This window comes from Chaetodon auriga, chromosome 1 (assembly GCF_051107435.1).
Source record: "Chaetodon auriga isolate fChaAug3 chromosome 1, fChaAug3.hap1, whole genome shotgun sequence".
Classification (NCBI taxonomy): domain Eukaryota; kingdom Metazoa; phylum Chordata; class Actinopteri; order Chaetodontiformes; family Chaetodontidae; genus Chaetodon; species Chaetodon auriga.
In genome coordinates this window covers 19,302,215-19,325,794 of record NC_135074.1, presented here as the reverse complement: position 1 = coordinate 19,325,794, position 23,580 = coordinate 19,302,215, and the positions used below count along the sequence as shown (strand labels likewise).

At 40.6% G+C, this 23,580-nt stretch overlaps 1 protein-coding gene across 8 annotated transcripts in view; it reads right to left on the bottom strand.

The window, feature by feature from the left end:
* The window catches only part of tead1b (TEA domain family member 1b), a 48,130-nt gene that overhangs the window by 8,973 nt on the left and 15,577 nt on the right, over positions 1-23,580 (bottom strand). The window contains exons 4-8 of one of the 8 annotated variants that reach the window (XM_076728483.1): positions 5,886-5,950; positions 3,695-3,757; positions 3,542-3,604; positions 1,224-1,235; positions 150-281 (exon numbers count right to left, since the gene is read on the bottom strand). In XM_076728483.1, the coding sequence (XP_076584598.1) occupies positions 150-281; positions 1,224-1,235; positions 3,542-3,604; positions 3,695-3,757; positions 5,886-5,950 (335 nt within the window). Of the gene's footprint in view, positions 1-149; positions 282-1,223; positions 1,236-3,526; positions 3,758-5,885; positions 5,951-23,580 lie in introns of all 8 variants that reach the window. The other 7 variants (XM_076728458.1, XM_076728506.1, XM_076728492.1 and 4 more) reach the window with 7 other exon arrangements.

Genomic DNA, 23,580 nt, shown 5'->3' with positions numbered 1-23,580 from the left:
TGATCATGTGCTTATCTGATAGGGGCAGTTGTGCAAAGCTGTGGTGTGTAATGTGATTTGGCCAGGGTGTCGGCGTGGTTGTCCCCATGGCTGCACTGGGTGAAGCTGGACAGGACTGATCAATAGTGGGGTGCCGACGAGGGTCTTACCCCTGCTCCAGGGAAGGCTGGGCGCGGGATGCCTGGCAGTCCGAGCTTGTTGTGAATAGCCGTGGCAGAGACGATCTGAGCCGAGGACATGGAGGCCATGCTCTGGAGCGCTTTGTCCTTCACTGCTTGGTCCTTTAACAGCAGTCACAAAAGGCTTAGCACTCACACAGAAGGGGGGAGGTGGGACATGTTGCAGAGGTAGCAACAACCAGACTCCAACAACACACTGAAAGCACCACTGACCTCTCTCACAACAGTAAACAGCAAGCAGGTTAAAAGAAGATGCATCTACGTTGCTATTTAAGTGTAGGCTTTTATAAAGGAATGTGTCAAACAATGGCAATTGAATTCCAATATATAATGGTTGGCAGAGGTATGCACTTAAATGTAAGTTTGCTTGTTGACTAATCTACCACTAAAATACTCATGCAGCAGCACTTCTATCAAGGCTGCATTTGTCAAAACACATCTAAACATTGTGAAGAATTTCTCAAGTAAAACTGAAGGACACAAATCCCACTTGGTTAAGAGTCTTTCATCGCTCCAGTTACTGGTAGTTCCTTTTCTTTAATCTTTGGACAAGAGGTTTTTAAATGATCAACATATATCTACATTAGTTGTGAATGGCAATGCTTAATTGACGGAACAGTAATTCATAGAGAACTACAAAAGCCTGCAGAAGCGCACTACACGTATGTTGTTTTGGACGAAGTCATATGTTAATTTGTATTAGCAAAGTTATTTAAAGTCATACTGAACCTGCTAAATTCTGTGTAAACACTGTATCAGAGTGCACACTTGGGCAACCCACACACACGAGCAAACCCATGCACACTCACTGGTGGCAGAAGCTAAAAGGTACGCATGCTGGCAATAGATGCTGGTGGAGCAGAGTCAAGCTACAGTATGATAATAGTATGATGACACAAAGAGACACGGATAAACTGGGAAAACACTGGGCAGCAGCTATTGTGTCACTATGGCAAGAGCACAAATGCAAAACTAGCAGCTGAAGGACGAGGCAGCCCCTAATAAAGGCAGAAACAGCGTCACAAACAGAAAATAAATACTTACCATACTTGTAACCTAAATGCAAACAAACATGGTTTTATTGTACATTTGTGATACATTTACTCAGTAATTCAATATTATTAAAACAGTTAAAGTCTGAGCTATGCATGAAAAGGTCTTAGCGTTACAAGTCCGAACATCGGCAAAAAAAAAAATACTTTGAGAATAACAAGCGTTCTTCACACATCACAGACGAGTAATGAACACTGAATAACAAAAGGATTATGAAATATGTATTTACAAATTATCCTCAGTCTCGGGGGGTCTTGCTCTCTACAATTAATAAGTAACACAATGACTGTTCTTTCACTAAAATGCCAAAGACAAGACCAGAAACAGCAGGTTTTCATTGATGCCCCCTTAAATGAAGGGCACACTTGTATTTCTCTTTGCCCCTGAACTCCAATTTGCTTTAAATGAGAAAAGACAGGGATTCATACAAAAGCTGTCTGTTTTTCTTCAGACAGCCGCCTGTGCCCTTGAAAGACCAGGCATTCATGTGGCTAGCTGCCTATCTGACTCGTTCTGTTTCTCAACACACACACACACACACACACACACTCACTCACTCACTCACACACATACACACAGATTAATGAGGGGTCATTAATTCGTGTTGAATACTGGGAGTCGAGCAAAAGTGTGAAAGTCAAAACCTATAGTCGGCTCCCCAAGAAAAGAAGAAAATGGCACATGGGCGGAGTGTCCTTTGATATACAAGCATTACTTCATAAAATACCTTAAATTACAGGTCAATATTATACAAGATTACTTCTTTCACAATGCTTTTCTCCCATTTTAATCTGTCATTCTGAAAAGCTTTCTTCGGTGATTTTAACAGATTTCACTATTGCTGAAATAACTGACAAGAACGCTCTGAAATGACATCTGAACTAGGAGGAAGGAAGGCGGCCGACAGCCATGGCGCTGTGAGAGTCTGAGTTATCAACTGATTGAAGGGAGAAAAAGAAAGCAGAGAGGGCATTTCAGAAAGCAGCCAGCCGCCATCAGTCCGATTTCCTCGGACCTCAGCTCTCAGCCACTCACCAACAGCCAATGCCAGCATGCTTCCTGACATTTGCGCACTCTGATTTTGTTTTTTCTAAATTACTGCAAATATACTGTATGTGGAGTAAAAGTCAGAGTCTGGCCAGTAAATAAACAGGGCCGTTTTATTGGATGGTGTTCACTTATGTTTGGTATTGGTGTATAAGTAAGCAGAAAGAATATTTTGGATGTTATTTAGAAATAGTTTTCTCTACCAAAGGGCCAAGCTAGCAGCCAGTCAGTCCACCACTTTAGACTGAAATATCTCAACACATTTTAAACAGATTGCTTTGGCACAAACATTCACATTCCCCACAGGATGAACCCGATTGACTTGAGTGATCCACCTGACCTGTCCTCTAGGACCACTGTGAGGTTTGTGTTTGTGGTTTTGAGTGATATATCTCAACAACTGTCAATGTTTTATTGATTGATTGCTGTGAAATTTGGTTCACAAGTTCATGTTTCCCTGAAGAGGAATTGTAATTACTTCAGTGATACCCTGACTTCAGGTCAAAACATCAGTTTGTCCAATACTTTGGTTGATGACCAAATATCTGCTGAACTTCATCTGTACTTTGTGTTTAGTGTTAATTAACAAATGTTAGCATGCTAACACACAGAACTACGACAGTTAACATGGTAAACATTATACCTAGTATATTACCATTGTTACTGTGGGCATGTTAGCATGCTGATGTTAGCATTTAGCCCAGTACATACTGTAAATTCTTTAAAAAACATAACTAAGATTTTTTGCACGTTATTGGCCAATATATGTTCATTTTTTTAAACCCTCAATATCAGTATCAAACTCAAACCAGTATCTGTCAGCCTGTTGTATAATTAAAAAAAGAGCTAGTAGTAGAATTTTTTTTTCTTTGACATGCTTCATGTTAATCGATTTTATTATTATTATTATACTATTATTATTTTAGTCATGGAAATGATGAGCAGCTGCTCTCAAAGCAAAGGTCCATCATGAAAAGTGAAGTGAAAAGTGAATAAATGTAAATGAAAGTAGACAGGACAGTGACAGCATGTCTGAGTACGGGTGAGGATGGACTGAGAAGGTGTGTGTGTGTGTGTGTGTGTGTGTGTGGGGGGGGGGGGGGGGGGGGGGGGGGGGGTGTTAGAAAATCTGAACAGAATTCAGTCAGCAGAGGATTTGGGTTAGGGGGAGTCAGAGCGCCAGGCATTCACTCTGTCACCACGGGAAACAGGAAGTCAAGAAGCACAGCAACCAACAAGCCCAAAAGCAGAAAAGCGCATACCTTTAGCTTGGAATGAAACTCACGAGATTTCCTTCTGGCAAGAACCTGAATGTGACTAGACACCTGCAGGGTAGGGGAGGGGAGGAAAACAAAGGAAGAGCCTGTAACCATGGCAATGAAAAGCCCCCTGCAACTGGGCAAAGCCAGACGTACCTTAATGGCAGCTTGGATTTCTCGAACTTTCTTTCTTGCTAAGACCTGTATGTGACTAGACACCTCCATTAAAAAAGAGAAAACGGAAAAAAAAAAACAAGAGAAGTAGTGGATTATACATTTCTGTGTTTAAAGAAAAAAAAAAACACTTGAAGGAGATAATGTGCACGACAGAAGCATCTCCAAACCACACACCAAGCTAACAGCCAATAAAGCGTTATGCTGTGTGTTGTCGTCGTTTAAGTGAACTGATTAAGGAGGATGCAGGCCCCTTTAGCACACATTAAGAGCACCCAGATGTGATCTGCTGTGTGCTGAATGAGAATTGGCTGGTCTAGTGGTCTTATGGGACCTGGGCGAGGCATTTCAACGGCCAAGTTTACCCCTGATGTCAGCACAGTTCGAAATTATTTGATATCTCACGTGGACCGTTCAGCAGTGCAAGAAGTAGTTTGGAAGAGAAGTAATGTGCATTGGTGACAGGTATGAGGGGTGGGTTTACGTTGGAGGAGAACGTAAACCCACCCCTCACCACACAAATCACACCCAAGGTGAGTTTTCTGGCAGAGATAGGGGTATTTAACAGAAAGGGCAGCATCAAATGCTTCCTCTGGTGAATATTCATATTATTTACATATTTGCAGGTCGATCCATAATCCAGAGCAGAAACAATTATTTACTGGTTGTCAGAATATTAATCTGCAGCTCTTTTATTGTCTGTGTTTGTTATTAGAAATCTGACATCGTTGCACTTTAGACTGTTGGTCTGACAAAATAAGACATTTTAAGACATCACGCTGGGAATTTTCCACTATTTTCAAGCATATATTATTGTTTTTATTTTCAATAAACATATGATTGTTTTCAATTAAGTGATTAATTGTTTATGCTATAAATGGCAGAAAATACAGAATTTCCTAAATCCCAAGCTGACATACTCAAATGGCAGAAAAGACAAGTGAAATGCAGCATTTGAGAAGATGAAACTAGACATTTTCTGCAAAGAACTTTACTATTATTTGATTATCAAAATTGCTGCTGCTCAATTTCATCTTGACCAAAAATACCATTTCAGCTCTAATATACTTATTACTTTTAGCCGTCACATAAATAACAGAGCAGTTCCACACAACACACATCTAAAGTAACAATAAAAATAGGTGTGTTTCTTGGTGTAGCTGTGAAAAACAACTCTCTCTACTCTCTTTCTGATTCTCTGCAGAGCAGAAGAGTCACAGAGAGAGAAAACACACGGCCTTTCTGGTCCAGACTAATCAATTCACGCACACACACACACAGTGATCGAATGTCGCTGTAGACAATGGCTTGTTTATCATTGTGACTCAAATCAGTGGTCATACAGGGAATTTCCTGTTTAGAGGGACGATCAGTCAGTGGGTTAGTGAAGCATCATCAGGTCATTTGAATACAAGAATCAACTGTATCCGCTGTTTTATTGGAGTGCTTCAACTCCTATGAGATACACAAACAAGAGAAAAAGCCCTGAATTCTATATTATTATATTACATTTACATGATATACATTATGAGTTTGATTCAGGGATCCGAGCTCAACTCTGTGGTGAGAGTTGTGTGTCTGCAGTGCACGTTGTGTGTTGCTGGTTACAGGATGCACTCTCCAACACTGACTGCAGCGACTACAGAGACGGTGCCAATCTATTAAGGCTTCCACCTTCCTACTAATAAAGGCTTCCACTCTGGCCAAGTGCACGACCTCCATGATTTAGTCATGAGGAGGAATACTTGCACGGCGGAGCTACAGTGGATGCTCTCTTTTCAAATGACAATGATGCTGCATTACATAACTACTCTATTGTAGAAAATGAAAGGCTGAATTTTAAGTGAAAGGTTGGCAGCTTATATGTAAAAGCTTTTAAAAATGGGAAATTAAAGAATCAATTTCTCCTGTACAAACCGACTACAACTGCAGTTTTTATATGCGTACTAAGTGCAAGTAAGAGCAACGACTTTGGGAATGTCATAATCCAGGGACATCTGTTCATGCAACACAGCAGTGACAGGGGCCTTCTCAGCCTCAGACGTCTCCTGGACAGCTAAGCATTGTGTGATTCTCCATCTTTGTTTCTCTACTGCAGAAACAAAGGCAACACATTCACATTTGACAGCCCTCTGATGCTCGTGCGACAGAGACGTCTCCTCTCTTGTCTTACCTGCTTCCGAGTCCTCGTCTTCCCGGTCCGAAGCTTGATGTATCTGGCTATCAGCTCATTTCGACCTGCGTGAACAGGAAAACACGAAATGTGTTTTAAATAGACAACAACAGGACATTTACAGATGAAGTCAAAATATCAAAGGAGGAGTGGGAATCTTTAGAAAACAGGAAAAAAAAACCCGTCCTGGTGTCAGGTTCACAGCTGTGTGTGGGTCAGATACTGAGTGTGTAAAAGCCTCTATGACTCCTCGGTTGTAAGCTGTCATATAGACTGTGATTGCTCTTCATTTTAGTTTTTTTCCTAATATCAACAGTTAGTTGAATCTTCCTGTGAAAACTCTGACTGAATGTAAAATGCAGGAGTGATTAATTAAGGGTGAGCTGCAGAAAAGTCAAGTGCAGACTACGTGCCACAGTCAAAAACCGTAAAAGGCAAGTTAGACATTTTGTTGATTTTTTTTTCAACCACAAGTCAATAAATTCTGAAAATATGAATTGTGAGTGATGAGCTTTTAAAGCTGGCTCTGTGGCTTTATTCAGAATTCATAATTACAACTTTTCTAAGTAGTCGTCGCACATTCATTCACAAGGTTTTCTGTGAATGTAACAGTCGTGGAATCAAACACAAAGATGGAAACTATAAGGTCTCTAATCATATTTTCAGTGGATGAAAATCAGAAGGTATGTTTGTCTCCTAAACAAACCAGATGCAGTTTCTCTGTGAAAACACCACGTTGCATTAGCATGAAAAAACCTACAGCGGCAGAGCCTTTCAAATTAATCTAATTCAATCTCATTCTCTTCAAAGCCTGACGCTTTGAAAGGAAACAGACCTAGCTGTTCATACTATTACAGAAAATAATGGCAACTGAATATATTGAGTTTAAAACAGTGCGGCTCTGACTAAATTATAATTAAAGCATAGCTTTGTAGAGATTTCCAATTAACAACAGCTCCAAACATTCTTCTGCCCTCAGCTCTGCTCTAATTGCTGCAGCAATGCACATGACCCCTGCTTAGCCCTTTCATATGGTAATAACATGCCGCCAACCAAAACTATTACACAAATTATAGGTAAGGAGGCACTCTAATTATGTGTCCAGCTGTAGCCAACCAATGCCATGGATCTACAATACTGTTGTGTGAAATGCACCAAACCATCAATATAATGAAGCATTTTTCTACAGTCACTTCATTATCAATTAAAGGCCTTACTTTTGTTATGACACAATAGGACCACAACGTACCACACATGTTAACAAGCTGTTTCTTAGGTAATCAGAAGAAAAGGCCTTTTCTTTTTACAACCGCGACAAAGAATGTGACAGAGCACAAGAGGACGTCTCAAAAGGCATGAAAGAGCAGACGTGTTGCATGCTGTTTGTATGATGGAAACATGAGGTAGGCAGCGTAAACCGTCATTGTGATGGCCAGCTGACAAACATGCTTGGTCTGGGTACAGCAAACCCCAAAATGCCATTATGTTCATATAATAAAGTCATAATTAACGATCAACCTGTTTACTTGTTTGTTCCATAAAATATCAGAAAATACTGAAAAATAACTTCTCCGTGATGACTTCAAAAGGTCTTACCAAAAACCCCAAAATATTCAGCTTTCTATCACACAAAACCAGAAAACATTTACATTTAAGAAGAAATTTGAGAGAAAAGTTGTTTCTTTGTTAATTTTATGTCTACTGACTAATCAGTTTCTGAACTGTTGCAGCTCTACAACATACATTTCCCTCACACCTTGTCCTTCTTTAAGCTACAGGTCAATGGATGCAAGAGAAGTTTGCAAATGAATTCCTTCCAAAAACTGCCATTGATTTTAATCACAGGAAATGTATAGTGAGAAATAGTACAGTATAGTATAGTATAATAGTATAGAGTATTCAGGCTGGTATAACATCTGGCCATCACAGTAAAAGGTGAAATCCTGTGAGCTTAAATAAAAAGCAGCATAAGAGTATAGACTTGTCAACAATCTGACATCTGTGACACCTGCAGCACCTGCATGCCGGCCAAACCTACACACTGTTGTTCCGCTGAGTGGGGTGGGGTGGGCTTTGACATCTAGCTGCAGTTGTTTAACCCCAAAGTTCATTTGAACATGAACGTTTAGGTGAGGCCAGCAAAAGCGAACCCAGTCATGTGACCTCACGGGACAAATAAACATCATGTGGGGATTTACAATTCCAGCCTGCCTGTCCAGAGCGCCTGCAGTGTAAACTTCACCAGATGAAGCGGGGGCCTGCACTATTTTTAATAATTCACACAGTGTGGAAACATAACATGACAATACAGGCATTCATGCAAACTCCTGATTCCTAGATCAAAGCACACAAATGGCCAGCTGAAAGCTTGCTTACTGTTGAATTATTCATTCTTTACACCAGGCTGAAAAAAAAAAAAAAAGCTCAATGGATCCTGGCTACCCTGCATTTTTTTCCTGGCCAGTGTTTGCAACAACAACTGCTGACAAAAATGTGACATTCAACTAAATAACTACATATATATATTTCCACAAACTAATAAAGAAATTGTTTTCCACGCATAAAAACGGCAGAGAGTTTTTCTTGATAATAAATTTTAGCCTTGTTAGGCTGAGGATATGCTGATTTTATTATTTGCAATGCTAACTCTGATTTGTCCCCACAGTGCGAGTTTATGTAAGATTTAAATCTGCTTTCCAAAAGTAATAAACTATTTTTCACGATGCCACGACATTTCAGATTCCCACCATTTTTGTCCATCTTATGTTAATTCCATTTTCAGCGACTTCACGTGCATTAAAGAAAGCGTGTGCACGTCACCGACAGACAGTGAAGATATTTCTCCTTCATTCTGCAGCACCAGCAGCACATACAGTCCGTGTGAACAGTTCACATCTTACACTGTGTTTGTTGGCTGTTTGTTAGCAGGTGATTTCAGTGTCTACTAAACACAAATCAAGATTATTTTCCCAGAGGGGCCCTGCAGTCATGTGGAGCCACAAACACCATCAGTGAAACTGAGCTCGGTAGAGACAGGCTGTAAACTAATGTGTTCTGTGTAACCATGTTGAATATGAAGCCAAGACATCATATTTAACCAAAAAAGAAAAAGTTTCAGTGTCTTTATGTACTAAAGAATAGAGAAACAGTAATAATAAGTCATGTTAACATAAAGTGAATTTATTGCATTTACATCAATAAGGCTGTAATGGGTATAAAAGATACATTATTTAAAGTTTCTGATTAAAAACAGCAACAGTTTTAATCTATTTAAAGATAAAATATGTAACATTTACACATTAAAATGTCTAAAATGACAAAACCTACTGTATGATATTTATTTTGTTGAGTTGTGTCCTACATTATCTTTAACAGAGCGTTTCATTTGGTCGGCTGTCACTGCATTATATCTCCTTTACTCCCTCTAGTTGCTATAACTATAACACAGGAAACACCAGATGATACGTCAGACTGGGGAAGGAAGTCGACAACTAAACATCATAGGAATAAAACTTCGACGCATTTCCTCGTCCATGAACATTAGCCACATCAGATAGATTTTCATTGGCAACGGCCTTTGTTCAACAATGAAGACAACAACTCCCACGATCACACGCTCCTTCACACCGTCATTACACTCCATCCTTTGTTTTCATAGCGTTGACTGAGCAAAAAAGAATGGTTAACAAAATGAACACTACAAGATTCTACTTTTAGGGCCCATCAGTCTCAGCAGCTCAAATGCAGCATGTCATTGGCATGATTTCTTATGGTCAGTCCTGTCTACTTTGCTTTTTCTTATATTAGTTTTGAAAGATCTACACTACGACAACAGTCAGTCGGTTTCTGGATGTTCTAAAGTAAAGTCCTGCAGTTGCAGCAAAGGTCTGCAGAGGGTTGAGAAAATTAACTCTTTATGGGATGTTCCTGTCACTCAAAGCAGCAGGAAAAGGATTAAATATTTATAGTCTGACCCCTGTGCAGATATGTGCTGTTAAGCAGCTGGAGGAGCCCCTCCACTAGGCCAGAGTGAACTCTGAATCTCAATGACTCAGGAGGATCTGCCACATATGAATGGCACTCCAGCAGCAGCCCCACAAAGACATGGCAGCTCAACTTTCTCCAGACCATCCCAAAACAGATTTCTTATTGAGTCAGAAATCCAATTTGGAGCTCAGCATCCTTCTAAGGAACCTGGGACAGGCTCCCTCTGTTGTGTGTAACAATGGTCACAGTCCACTGTGGATCAACCTCAGAGACACTTCACTCACAAATAACCTCAATTTCAATCAACTTTTTATGAACTAAACTCTACTACCACAACAAGACATTAACCAAGGAATAAAGGAAAAATGTATCTTCAGACAACTCTTCCTACAGCTACTGTCTGTCTTGTTTCTGCTATTCCGCCTCTGCTCTGCCACCTCATCTCCATACCTTCACCCGGCCCCCAAAGAACCATTTAAAGGGAATATTTATATATCCATTTACAGTAGGGCTGCAACTGACAATTACCTTCATTATTGATTAATGTTAATGTTTATTTTCTGGATTAAGTCAGAGTCATTGTTTGGTCAAAAAATGGTGAAAAATGTAAATTACAATTTTCTTAAGCCGATGATAAAGTCTTCCAATGGTTGTTCTGTACAACGAACAATTCAGATCTCAGCGCAGGGCTGGACAGTAAATGGAACTAATTCAATTCATTAAAAGTTCTGTTTTTGCACCAGTAGAGCTATTACAACATGCACAAAAAGGTTATTTTCAGTTAAAGAGAAACAAAATTATTGCAGACTACATTAGCTATCTTGAGTCAAGGCAGTCTGGTAAACTGTGACATGAATAGCTGCACTATATGCATTACCCTGGATGTCCATGCTCGACTTAGCTGAAGCATCTAGCACTGACAGTACATGGCAGCATGGTAACTTGTGCTTTTGATTATGCGTAACTGACGGCCTTGCATGCAGGTTCAGGGCTTTTCATCCTAAAAACATAATGTTCCAATCATGTTTAGTCTTCCAGTACTTTGCATGAAAAAAAAAAAAAATCAAAACTGTGAATCATCCTCAACCTTGTGAAGAAACTGAGAATTTATTCCCTCACTCACTGATGGTCAATTTACTATCAGATAAGACAAAGAAAATCAACAGATCCTCTCAACTAAGAAGTTGGATCCTGGGAATGTTTGGGAGTTTTGCTGAGATTCATCATGTAAACAACATCTGGCCTCCTTCTGCCTCATATGACAATAAGAAAAAACTCATGAGACGATTTCATTTTCTTTCCACAGTTTGGCTTCATATTATGTCAATTATAATTCACAATTGTGGGTTACTCAAACAACCTGTCAGAATCCATGGATGGTATCTGTAGTGGTCATGACACTATGTTTTGAACATTTACAGAACTGGTCCACAATGAAGACAGCCAGCACAACTAAATTGTGTTCTTGTCCTTGACTCCTTTCCTCTTCACTACCAACTCACTTTACCACCAAACCAAATGGGATCATCTTCTGTACTGATAAAAGTGTGATTCAGTGCAGTTATTTGTAAAAAGCATTTATGCCCTCAAACTCAAAACTGTGTTCAAACATTAGTCAGTTCAACTGTAAGAGCTATTAGAGCCACTACAGGGCTTCTTGTTCCATTACACTTTTCATTTTTTAAAGCAATGCCCTCCATCAGCCTGTTGATGTAAAGAGCATCGCAATAGAACAGAAATGTACAAGAGAACGTGGTTTCAATGAAGGAAAAGTAACTGTCATGCCATTTACTCCAAACGCAACACAGATTAGGTTTACATGGCGTTCTGGTTTACTGGGATTTCTCATGACAGTCCTACTATGGACTACACCCTGAATGATTTCTGAACATCAGTTCAAGCAGTGAGTGCTGACAGAAGCCTTTGCTCTTCAGATCTAAGGGACTGACACCAAAATCTGACCTTTCACGGCTGATGATTTCTGAGAAATGCTCTGTTATCAAACTATTTTAGCTATGCTGGAAATATTCAAAGGCCCGAAAACATGCATTCTCAATCACTCCCCTTTTACACCACATATAGATCTGTAAAATGGATCTGTATCCACATACGTTATCTTGTTATCCTCCTTGAGATCAGATCTCCATCCTCTAGAGTAAAACCTGTGCATGCAGAATCTGAGGAGGCGGCAAATCAGCCCCAGACTCCCTTTAAAAATCAGTGTTGTGAGTTGCTGAGTTAGGAAAAGCCTATTGTAGTTTCCCACAGCCTGCAGAGATACATTCAGATGTCTTGTCTGTGAAGATTCTCAGTCATCCAGGTCATGGTTACACAGCCAGGAGCACTGACGACCCAAGAGGCATCAAAGGACTTGAGGTGAAGGGTTAAGAGGTTAAATACAAGGGAGTCCCTAACACTGACCTGAAGAAGCCCCTCGGATAAGAGGTGCAATGTTTTTAACTTTCTAAAACCCTCCTTGGATATTCAAATGTCTTCTTCTGTTTGACCAACTGTCACACACCCAAACACATTCAGTAAAGCTGGAACCAACAAATGCTTAGTTTTGTTGCTTAAATAAAATGACTGAAACAATTAACAGATCAGCGGAATAGCTGCAGATGAATTTTATGTCGTTGACCGGTTTGATTCCACGCAGTTTCTCAAAGGATATTTGCATATTAAGCTTTTACAAACCATGCTGAAAAGTTCGAGGGCTTGTAATTAATTTGTCCACAATCTAACATATACTTCTGAAAAATCTCTCAGCTTTCAAACGTGCTCAAATTAATAACAGAGATTATAAAGGTCATCTTTCAGCCATCAGACACAGAGTGAGAAAAAATGTCATCTTACTTCTAACAATGGTCTTTGGTGTGAAGTCAACACGACCTTAAGTCGACGTTCCACTTGAATTGTTTTATCTGTGCATTAAAACAGGTTTTACAAAATCAATATAGAAAAACAGATAATGCAATCTGTACCACAGAAGGCATTTTTTCACATTTCTAAATGTCCATGGTAACCTCAAAGCACCAATCATAACTAAACACAAAGACTTGTCTTTGAATTCACCAACAAAGCCTCTGTGCACCTGAGTAACATAAACGCTGAGGCTAATTTTAGTAATGGCATATTAAACAATTTAACTGGCTTGGTTACGTCCTTTGAGCAGCAAGAACAATACTTTACTGCTCTGCTCAAGTTTTTTTTTCTTGCCCCCTTTTTAAAAGCATCCATTTCCTGTAACAGCACTTTTTTCTAATGCAGGCACAACCACAGTCACATCTGGCCCAGCACTCTGCCATGAGACGGCGCTGGGCCTGGCCGAGAATCAGTCGGCAGATTGCCTACATCTGTGTGGCTTCTACCGCTCGGCTGTCTCTCTCTGCAGGGCCTGAGAGGGCAGCTTCACAGAACAGAGTACACATGTGATGCTGCCCGGACTGTGAGGACAGATCTATCATTAACCCTTCATTCAATTCATCACTTGTTTTCATTTGGTTAAACAGTGCTTATATTGGAAATGTGAATGAAACAGGCTGCAGATGATCAAAATGATCAGGACCAAGGAATAACAGCAACAAGCCCGGCTTTCCGAGGACATCTGATATTCTATGTATATTTATATCTAGGTGTAATTTAATGCTATTTAATACCCATTTTTCCTTGATAAATTATAGTTTAAGATGCTTCACAGCCGCTTGGGAAAGGGAAGGTTATCCAGTGCTCACTCTTTCAGTATTTTGAGACTACACCTCAGATAACTGATTCAACTGGCTGATTCTAAACGGAGTATTTTGGGGGGTTTGAACTGTCGGTCAAACGAACAAGACATGATGACATCACCTTGGGTTTTAGTAAACTGGGGCATTTTTCATTGTTTTCTGACGTTTTATAGATGAACACTCGTTGTAGGGTCCTATGAAATCCATCTTAGCTTTTTCCAGATTCCACTTATTTTTTCTTCTGAAAATATTAAAAATGAATATCAGTGAATTTGCTGTAACACAACATGGCACTAGTTTTCACCAAACGGATCTCTCCCTCTCCAACATCAGCGTGTGTGCGTGTGTGTATGAGACACTACAAAATAGCAGCATATTTTTTTCTGTTCATTTGGCTTAGGTGCTGTGGAAAAAAAAAAACACTTAAAATTGTAGGGAAAACTCAGATTTTTATAAATTACATCCACATTTTGTGCAATTTCTGCTGTATTCTGAGTTTTACAGTTGATGTCATTTTTATTATCACATTCTGCTCTTTGGTTCGTGTTTTCTGCATCATGGAAATCATAGGACTCTACATCAGTTACAGGTCTAATATACATCACCAAATTCTGAACAATACTAGTTTCTAAAGTAAGCAACCAATATCTAATACACTGCTGAAACAATCATATAACCATTTAGTTTTTGAGTTTTCAGCTGTTGGTAAGACAAACCAGGCAAACTGAAGATTTTACCTTAAGGTCGTAAAAACACTGATTGGCGATTTTTATATCAACTAATCATATTATCAAAAAAAGGATCATGAAATGAATCAATATTTTGTTGCAGCGTGAAATGCATCACTTCCAACTGTTCATAACAACTCAAGAAATATGTCTGCAAGATAATTTATCAGTTTTTAATAAACATTTGATTCAGTCTGTTGGCACAAACTTATTTGTTTTCTTCCACTTTTAAAGTTATGTAGACCACAGCCCAGTATGCGTTTGTGTGTGTGTGCCTGTGTGCGTGTGTGTGTGTGTGTGTGTGTGTGTGTGTGCATGTACGTGCCTGTTTGTGGTAGGCCAACACAATGGCTCCAGCTTTCCTGACATCCATGATAGATGACTCAAGGGTCTCAGGCAGACATTAGCATCACAAGAGACTAAACCAACAATATGAAGGCATTTGTCCCAGGTTTTGGGAATAGCAGGCAGGGGCAGGAAGCCTTTTACTTGCTATATCAATGGGAAACCACTGCTTGCCAAGTGAAGGAGAGCCTGTGACTTGAAAGAAAATTGACAGTGTCCTTTTTGGAGGGAAAACACCATGCTATCAGTTTAGCATTATGTTAGCCCTGGCTGAGAGGCCAAAGACCATGCTGACAACTAGGTACCTGTGTGGTGAATGATTTCATGATTTCCACATATAACTGCTGTGGTGAGAACACAATATGTTAGTTAAGTAATTGTAAGCTTAAACAATTAGAACTAAATATAAATGGTCCTCAGCTGTTCAGACCCTGCAGGTGTTTCCCGAAGTGTCACACCGATGTCTGTGATTTTAGCGCCTTTCCAAGTCTTTTCTCTGCCTTCTCATAATAACGCAGGTCAGAGCTTCAGAGCACTCTGGCCTCTTCAGCAGGCAAATCTCTTGAGGAAAAAAACAAGATGAATGTCTGCTGATCATAACACCTGACTACAGTCCACCATCTGTCCATTACAAGTGTTTTAACTTCCTGTATTGTTGGACTCTCGCACTGGAAGCGTGGGTCCATAAGAAAGACTTCAAGGCCAGACGTCGCATGCGTGACGCCACAATGATCACAAACACTAAAGCTATTCTCTGAGACACAATGGAAATCCCTCCTCCTCCTCCTACACACACACACACACACACACACACACACACACACACACACACACACACACACACACACACACACACACACACACACAGCCTCTGGGCTAAAACGGAAAGGTTCCAGCCCATATATCTTTTCATTAAAAGGGCATTTATGTATCATGTATTTGAGTCAGTTCCTATGATATAAATATTAGAACCAGGAATTATAAGAAAAACATAAATACATCTTTTCATTGTCCTAGCACTGATGGTTTTGGCTTTTAACTTATCAGAATTAGAATTTCGCATTTTTATGAGTTAGTGGAAGGTGATTATTATGGTAATCTGTTAACATACTCTCATTTACACATAGCAGTCGTTTTAATGTCTTGTAAAACTCTCACAGGCTCTTTCAGTTGTGGCCTCACATGTTCATGGGTGTTCCTCCCACATCCACAGGAAACAGCTCTATTCAGTCCTCATTTAGACAAGAAAAGCAGGGACACAGAAAAATGAAAGCCTACAATTAGAAGCAGTTCATTTATTTCAAAGCCAGAGAGTTTCTGAACTGAGGTAAGAAATGGAGTGCGGGTTTTCTGCTTTATGTCTATCTATGTTTTTACCTTTGACAACACAACATTTACCATAAAACTTGTCTCTATTTTACAACCATGACAGCATTGCTTAGGGTTATTATTTCTTGCCATATGTGCTTTGATTTGCATAGAAGGCCACTGTCTTAACAGTACTGACCTTGTTAAGAAAGCAGAGGTACACATTTCTGGTGAAAAGGGTTTTTTTTTTTTTTTTTTATTAATTATATCAGCATTTATCAGTACACAAATACAAAACAGTACAAAAAAGAGCAAATCTGAGCTGCAATATCTGCAAAGTCATTTTGTTTCACTGGCCTAGTTTCCATCCAAATTTGGCACAAATATAAAAAAAAATTCTAGAAAACTGGCAAAGGAATATGCAAATTAAGAATTTCCTTTGACTATTGTTATGCAAATATTAGCACTTCATTGAACTGATATAAAGTTAGTGCAGCTAATACTTCAATCAGGTGCCATTAAACCACAGCTGAAGAGGATACAGCGAGATGTGTGTTGTTCCATGTGTTAATTCGAGGAAGGTTACAGTATCCTCATCGCAACACAAATCTTATGTTTTCGTATGCCATCATTTTTCATGTCTCCAGTGGAGCAAAAGCTTTGGTGGACAGTGAAGTCAAACTCTACATGTACGTCACGATTAACTGGCCAAGCCTGTTTCCATAGTACTTTGTTGTACTTTGCTTTTATTTATTATTGATTTTCAATATCAATATTTCCACTTTTCCCCCAAAATTTCTGGTATTTGAACTCAGGTTTTTTTTATGTACAAATTGAAAATATGCATAGAGACAGGTAGATGGAAACACACTCACTGTGACCTGCAACAGCTAAAAATCCAGCCATGGCAAAACTAAGTTCTCTATATAATGCAGTGTGCAGCTGTAATTAAGAGCTCTTTAAAAATCTATTTTTTTCTCTGGACACCAAAAGAAATCAATAGTTAACTTCAAATGACCTTATTGAGCTGGATAAAAGGCTTTATTGCAGGGGCTGGGTCAGGAGTGGTTGAGCTAATGTGTTAGTTGAACAGTGGGGGATTAAAGGTGAGGTGTTCTCTCAAAATCTTACAAGACATCACAAAGCAGCAGGTCACTAACCTGAGCCTTCCTGGAGACACTGAGAGGATTACAGCAGCCAACCTCTGCTGAACTGTGCCTGTATTCAGACGGGGCTGAGGAGGCAAAGACAGCCTCTTTATCACTCAGCAGGGTCCAGCCCATTCTATTTCCTCTCTCCCAGCTCTACGCCTCAAACAAGACCAGAGCTGAAACCTGCTAGTCCCAACTCTGTGCAATATACTCACAGGGGACCAATTTGCACAGGCAGCCCTTGTCTGAATCACTCTATCAATTAGGAGCCACTGTGTTTATCATCACATACATTATTGTAGAGGTTGGCCTGGTCATTGTGTTGAGGTGTGCCTCTCAGGAGAGGAAAAGGGATGAAATAAATGACCAGGGAGTGAAGCCACAGTTGGACAGGCTGCTGGACTAATCTGAAAGGACGGCTGTAATTATGAGTCTCCCGAGGAACTGGCTGTGTGGCAAGTCCAATGTGTGAACACAGCGCTAACAGTCAGGAAGGTGCACTGCCCCCCTTCTCCACAACAAAGTAAGACACTGAGTCAAATCAATATTTTCAATCTCTCAGGATCAATTCAGCATCTGAGCACAAAGGAAGATATGTTGGCTGCGACCAATATGTTTAAATGAAAAGCCAAACTTCGTGGTCATGATGGGCTCTTGTGCATCACGTTTTTTTGTAATTGTGAGCGCAAGCCGAGGGAGTCCTGACAGCAAGTTGCAATTGAATCCAAGTTTGGAGAGAAGCAAGGTCTCAAACAATTAATGGAAATACTCCTGATAATCACGACCTAATAGACATGCACTTACTATTACATTACACGGATAATGATAGGATTGGTCATATATGATATGGGGGTCAGACCATAACACAGCATTGAGTATGATAATTTTATGGCTGTGGCTACAGTCCTCCTTTGTTTCCAGAGATGATTTTCAGTGTTGAGAGACCTTTCTCTTTTGCACAAACAGCAAAGGAAGAGATGACGGTCTCTGTTCGCCGTGGAGTGAGGTCCCTGCGCTCTGGACGAGAAAATAACACTGGCATTCAGATTCCATTCATATGTTGATTACACAAAATGGCCCCATCAGTATGAGATGATCTCATCAGAATAAAAGTGTTTCATCAGTGGAATATGATGTAATCAGCACCAAACAGATGATTTCTTGAAGAGAACACGAAAGTGACACTGCATCTTTAAGAAGCTCAGAGACTCACTGTGTTTTAGTCAAACAAAAGCAGCCAATTGGGAGCATGCAACTTGAAACCAGAAGCCCGCCTCAGAGGGCCTCACACAGACCTCAGAGCAGGGACACACCCCATGTACTCCTGATTCAGGAAGGCAGAGAGCCACAGCCTGTTATCCAACCATTCAGGGCAAACACTTCCACACAGACCGACAGAAAATCACAAACAGACACAATGAGCATTTTGTTTGGCTTCTTTCTCAGGCTGTTCTGGAAAAAAAACAGTACTAGGACTAAATTCCTAAAATATTGAAACAATCACAAATGCTAATTTTGCATTTGCATTTAGGGTGTTGCAACACACCATTTGATCGAGAAAGCAATTCTCTCTGTCTCAGAAAGTCAACTGTTTTTGTACTATCCAATCCTTCCTCACTGACATCTCATCACAGTCTGGGTAGCATCAGTACTGCTTACACCTTGAGCCCCTCTATCATCACCACTGTTCACGGTGAGCAGCCCCGTGAGCCGTGAACCGCCAACAACACGAGGCTGTGGGCAGGAGACTGGAAGCTCACATCATGTTATGCTTGGTCACCACAACATGGGTATGAGTTAGAGCTGAAATCTGCCCTCTGAACAGACTGCCATGAAATAATATGCACTTCAAAATCAATTCTGCTGCTCAGCAACAGGGGAGCTCTAACTGTAGATCCATTTTGGGGCTGAGTCTCATTAACTGCACGTTCTCAGAGACACAGAAACACACATGGGTCAAAGGCTGAACATACATTGGAATTGAAACAAACAAAACAAGCTAAATTAAGATCTCAAATCATCTGTCGCCTTCGTGTTTCTGTCGGCTGTTGTCCAAATACTCTGACTCTGTGTGCAACTCATTTGCGGCGCAAAACAACAGGTGCAGAAGGAGTGTCAGCGAAAGGCGTGTTGACAGGGACGTGAAAAGATCACATAAAAACATATACTATTTGACTTACACAGCTGTTGTGGGTGCCTTGGAAACCTGAATAATGCATCGTCCAAATTAAAGAGTGTTTCACGCCACCGGAGAGACAGGAGGACAAACTGATACATCTTTCATACTTCGTGTATGATGCTCTCTGGTGAATGTAATGTGCTTTCAAATGATGCAGACCATTCATATGAGACCGCCATCACTGGTTAATCCCTGGATGCCTGTGACTGTTTCATACACCTCACTGCTAAAGGGCAGAATTCCATCGAGTTTCTGTTTATTTTCTACCTCTTGCTCACAATCTCTTTATCTCTTTTTCTTCTCCTTTTTAGTATATTGTATTACATACTGTATTAACATCAATAGCAAATTCCTATCCGCAAACCTGAGTACAGCAGTCTGACAGTGTTCTGCCCTGTTCGAGAGAGGACCACAAAACCAGTTCGATTCATGCTTGTTGACCCATTCGCATCGACTGTAGGCGCATATTTGATCCTTGTCACTATTTCAGGTTGAAAGACGTCATCCCCATAGCAACCCACCATGGCTAAATAACCAGTTTGCCACAACCCTAAAATCTTGAATCATAATTCAAAAAGACCCTTTTCTTTGCCTCATCATACCTGCATCAATACTATTTACACTTTCGACAGTTATTCCTTTTGAGGAAGACATAAAATAATTGGACTTTTTTCACTACCATGTGTGTGAAAACACAGTAGTCTTACCCTGACAATGGCAGGGGAACAAATGAGGGATTATTCTGGAGGTGTGTGATGCCTCTCCTGCAATGAAGTTCCTCACACTCCATTCTGAGTGAATGTAGGTGACTTGGGGAGCCTGAGCTGATCCCAAAATTCCTCATTATCCGCCCAGCAGGGAGGAGCAGGTCCGCTCGCTCTGTCTCAGAGCATTCTCGGCCCGATGAGACGAGCCCCAGAGGAGCACAGTGCTGGGCCATCGGGGGCAAGCCAGGTCTGCTCATTATATCTAACTCATCCTTGGCATCTCTGCAAACCAAGTGCCACTTAGTTCCCACAGGGGGGGGTCTGGGCTGGATCACTGACGAGATGGCAGAGCAAACAGCAGAGTGGTAATGCAAAAAGCTTTACATCAAAAGAGACGTGCGGACAGTGGCATAGTGTCCAGCAGTCCATCTACGGGGTGAATATAGCAAAATAAAGGGATGCTTCACGTATTTGATGACAGCATTTCTTATTTTTAGGATAAATGTGTGCAATTTATGGTATAACTGCTGCTAGTGTTTATCAGAAACAGACTTATAGCAGGCAAAATGACACATGTTTAAAAAGCACCTGAAAGGACGCCACCATAAGCACTTGAAAAGACAACTGGTCGCCCTGTCTCTGTCGCAGAAATAACAAGAAAAACACTACATGGCTATGGTTATGGTATAGCCTACGAGTACAAATTTACATATTTTTTTGTGAGTAGATGGAAATCTGCTATTCCTTTTTTTTTTTTCTTTTTTTTTTCAACAGTAACTGAGAAAAATTCGCCAATGTCATTTAGCTTGCGGGGCAAGTGCAAATACATAACTCAATGAATAAACATACAATTTGAGTGAAGCGTGTTGTTTCATTTATCAACTCTATTTCTGGGATAAATGAATGCAGCCTAGCACAGCAGGTGCATTATGCAACTGCAGAGTCTTAGGCCTTTGGCCAGGAGCCAGTGCCCTCTATTTCCCTTTACTTTTTAAAATATTCTCCTAAGTAAACTCTGGGGCCACGGCAAGTGCCGGTTGATGCAGTCTATGCAGATATGGTGTCTTCTACCGCCTAAGACAATGGGCACAGCGCCAGCCAACACTGGTCTCAGCACATCCGAAACACTTCAGGTAAACACCACAATAAGCTAAGAAGCAGAAATTAGAAATTGTTTTGTACTGCAACACAGTTGCTATAGAGACTGTTGCTAATTAACTGCACTCTACCCCAGGATAACAAAGGGCTTAAGGGCACTCAGGGCGGCTCCTCTTGTGATGAGCTCTGTGTATGGAACACTATGCCATCCCCAGGGTCCCTCAACTACAAAATACCTGTCTCCTTGTAGACAACTCTCATCTCAGATGCCACGAGAGGTTTTGTGTTCACCACACTGTCTGTGACTGTAATAACCCCTACGGACCTGGATTACAGCCTTGCGTTGGTTAGCTGAACCCTTCCCCTCTTAAAAGGCAAATCACTGGATATTTTAAACAAATCAGTCCCTTGTAGCAGCATGGAGGACCAATTCATTGGTTACTTATCATCTCTGATGGTATTCAAAAGAGTTGGCTAGGGGCACTGCATAAAACTGAGGCATCCCACCAAGAATACACACTCACATGACAAAGACAGCATCTTTGTTTTTATAGCGGGCATGCAGCCAGGGTTTGGGTCTTATTCAATATTTTTAAAAAAGCTGCCTATATATAATTGACTCCTGCATGCAAGACTGTCTTCACATTAAATGTCCTGCACATAGCAGGTGTGAAAATTTGTTGGCTTATTTTGACATATAGAGGAATAAGGGAATGTACAGCTGCACCAAATCCGCATCAGTCAGCCTTTTGTGAGATTTAAACACAAAAACTGTAAATGCACAACACTGAGTTCATGTATGGCCTCACTCCATGATTTCTGGGATGTAGCTGCAAAACATTTCTAACTTAGAGTGAATGTAGGCATCAGCACTTATTGTCCTGATGCCTCCAAATGTCACCATTTCTGGTGCTGAAATGACAATGTGACTGTGTACACACTGCGTACAATGTAATAACACCATCCAAAATCCACTCAATTGTTCCTAATCTAATTTTACATTGTGCTCTAATAATAAACTGAAGCAGTCTATTCAAAATGAAATGTGGCTGCTTTTTTTTTGTTCTTCAAGAAAGACTCATGGCACCTTTAATGCCTTCCTAGCTTTGGGAGATTGTCACAGTTCATGGCATGATGGGATTGGCACTGGGATGCAGCCACAGTTGCAGGGCTGAAAAACGAGCCCCTGAGAAAGCACCCGTAGATCAGACTGATACCAATCTGTCGTCTGTTACAAAAGTCCCAACAAACTCTGATATGTTAGGAGAGGGGACTGCATGCATGATTCTACCATTAATCTTAAAAGATCAAAAGAATGTACCTCCTGGTTTTTCTACAGCTCTTTGCACACACAGCAGCTAAAAAACAGCAGCATTGTCATCATTTTGCAACATGGAACCACACTCTAGGTTTCCAAACTGCATCCTTTCAGTGTGCACACTGGAAGATGAAAGAAATTCATTTTTGTATTGTGTCAAACAGTTCTGACTCAGTAATGGCAGAAAAGGCAGCCCAATGATTCTGCTACTAGTGAGACAATGTGTAACCAGATACAGAGCACATCTGGCAGGACGAAGCTCTGTTCAACACTGCAGTTGTCCCTTCAGCAGATTTTGAGGTAGATTCAAGCCCACAAAAACAAAGCCTTTCTTTGGGTTTGTTATTAGGGTTTTAAATCTATCTTAAGCAACAATATCTTGAGAGGCCAACGAAAGAAAACTTGAGAGCACTTAGCACTGCTAATTTATAACTCTAGAGAAACCAAATTGTCATGCTCTAATCCAAAGCAGAGGGGCAGCTTCTCTGGCAGCCTTCTCTGAATGGGGATGAGGGAATAGGAGGAAGGGACAGTGGGGAGGGTCCTGTTGTCTGGACCCACATCTTTGTAGTGGCAGCTGAGGGGTTTCACTGCAACTCCTAGAATTTACATTTTGTTTGGCCGGAGGGGTCACATGACAGCTGCAAGCGAATGCTCTGAGGGGCTTTCTGCTTTCACTTGACACTGACAGGCTGTGAGACGGTCCAACACCAGAGAGAGAAAATATTCCCTCTTTCCATGACATCACCCAGCCAGAAATGGAGGGAAATGGAGGGGGGAGAGGGGGCACAGCTGGTGGCAGTCGCAGTACCATCTGCTACTGACTAATAGTTCATGCTGCTTTACTTATAAACTTGCACTTCTGTGAACCAGACTAGTGGCTATATGGTGACCATCACAGAGCCCATCATTGATAAATTTGAGACGGGCAGTCTTATAATATTACATTACCCGGCAGGGCCTTGTATTGAGGCTTTTTTTTTTTTCTTTTTAAAGGAATTGTTCGACAACTGAGCTTATTCACATTTTTTGCAGCGATATAAATGAGATGAGCACCGCTCACTTGTCTGTACATGACATATGAAACTACAGCCAGCAGTGAATTCATGCAAACACATAAGAGAAAAAAACGAGAGGTTTTGCAGGGGG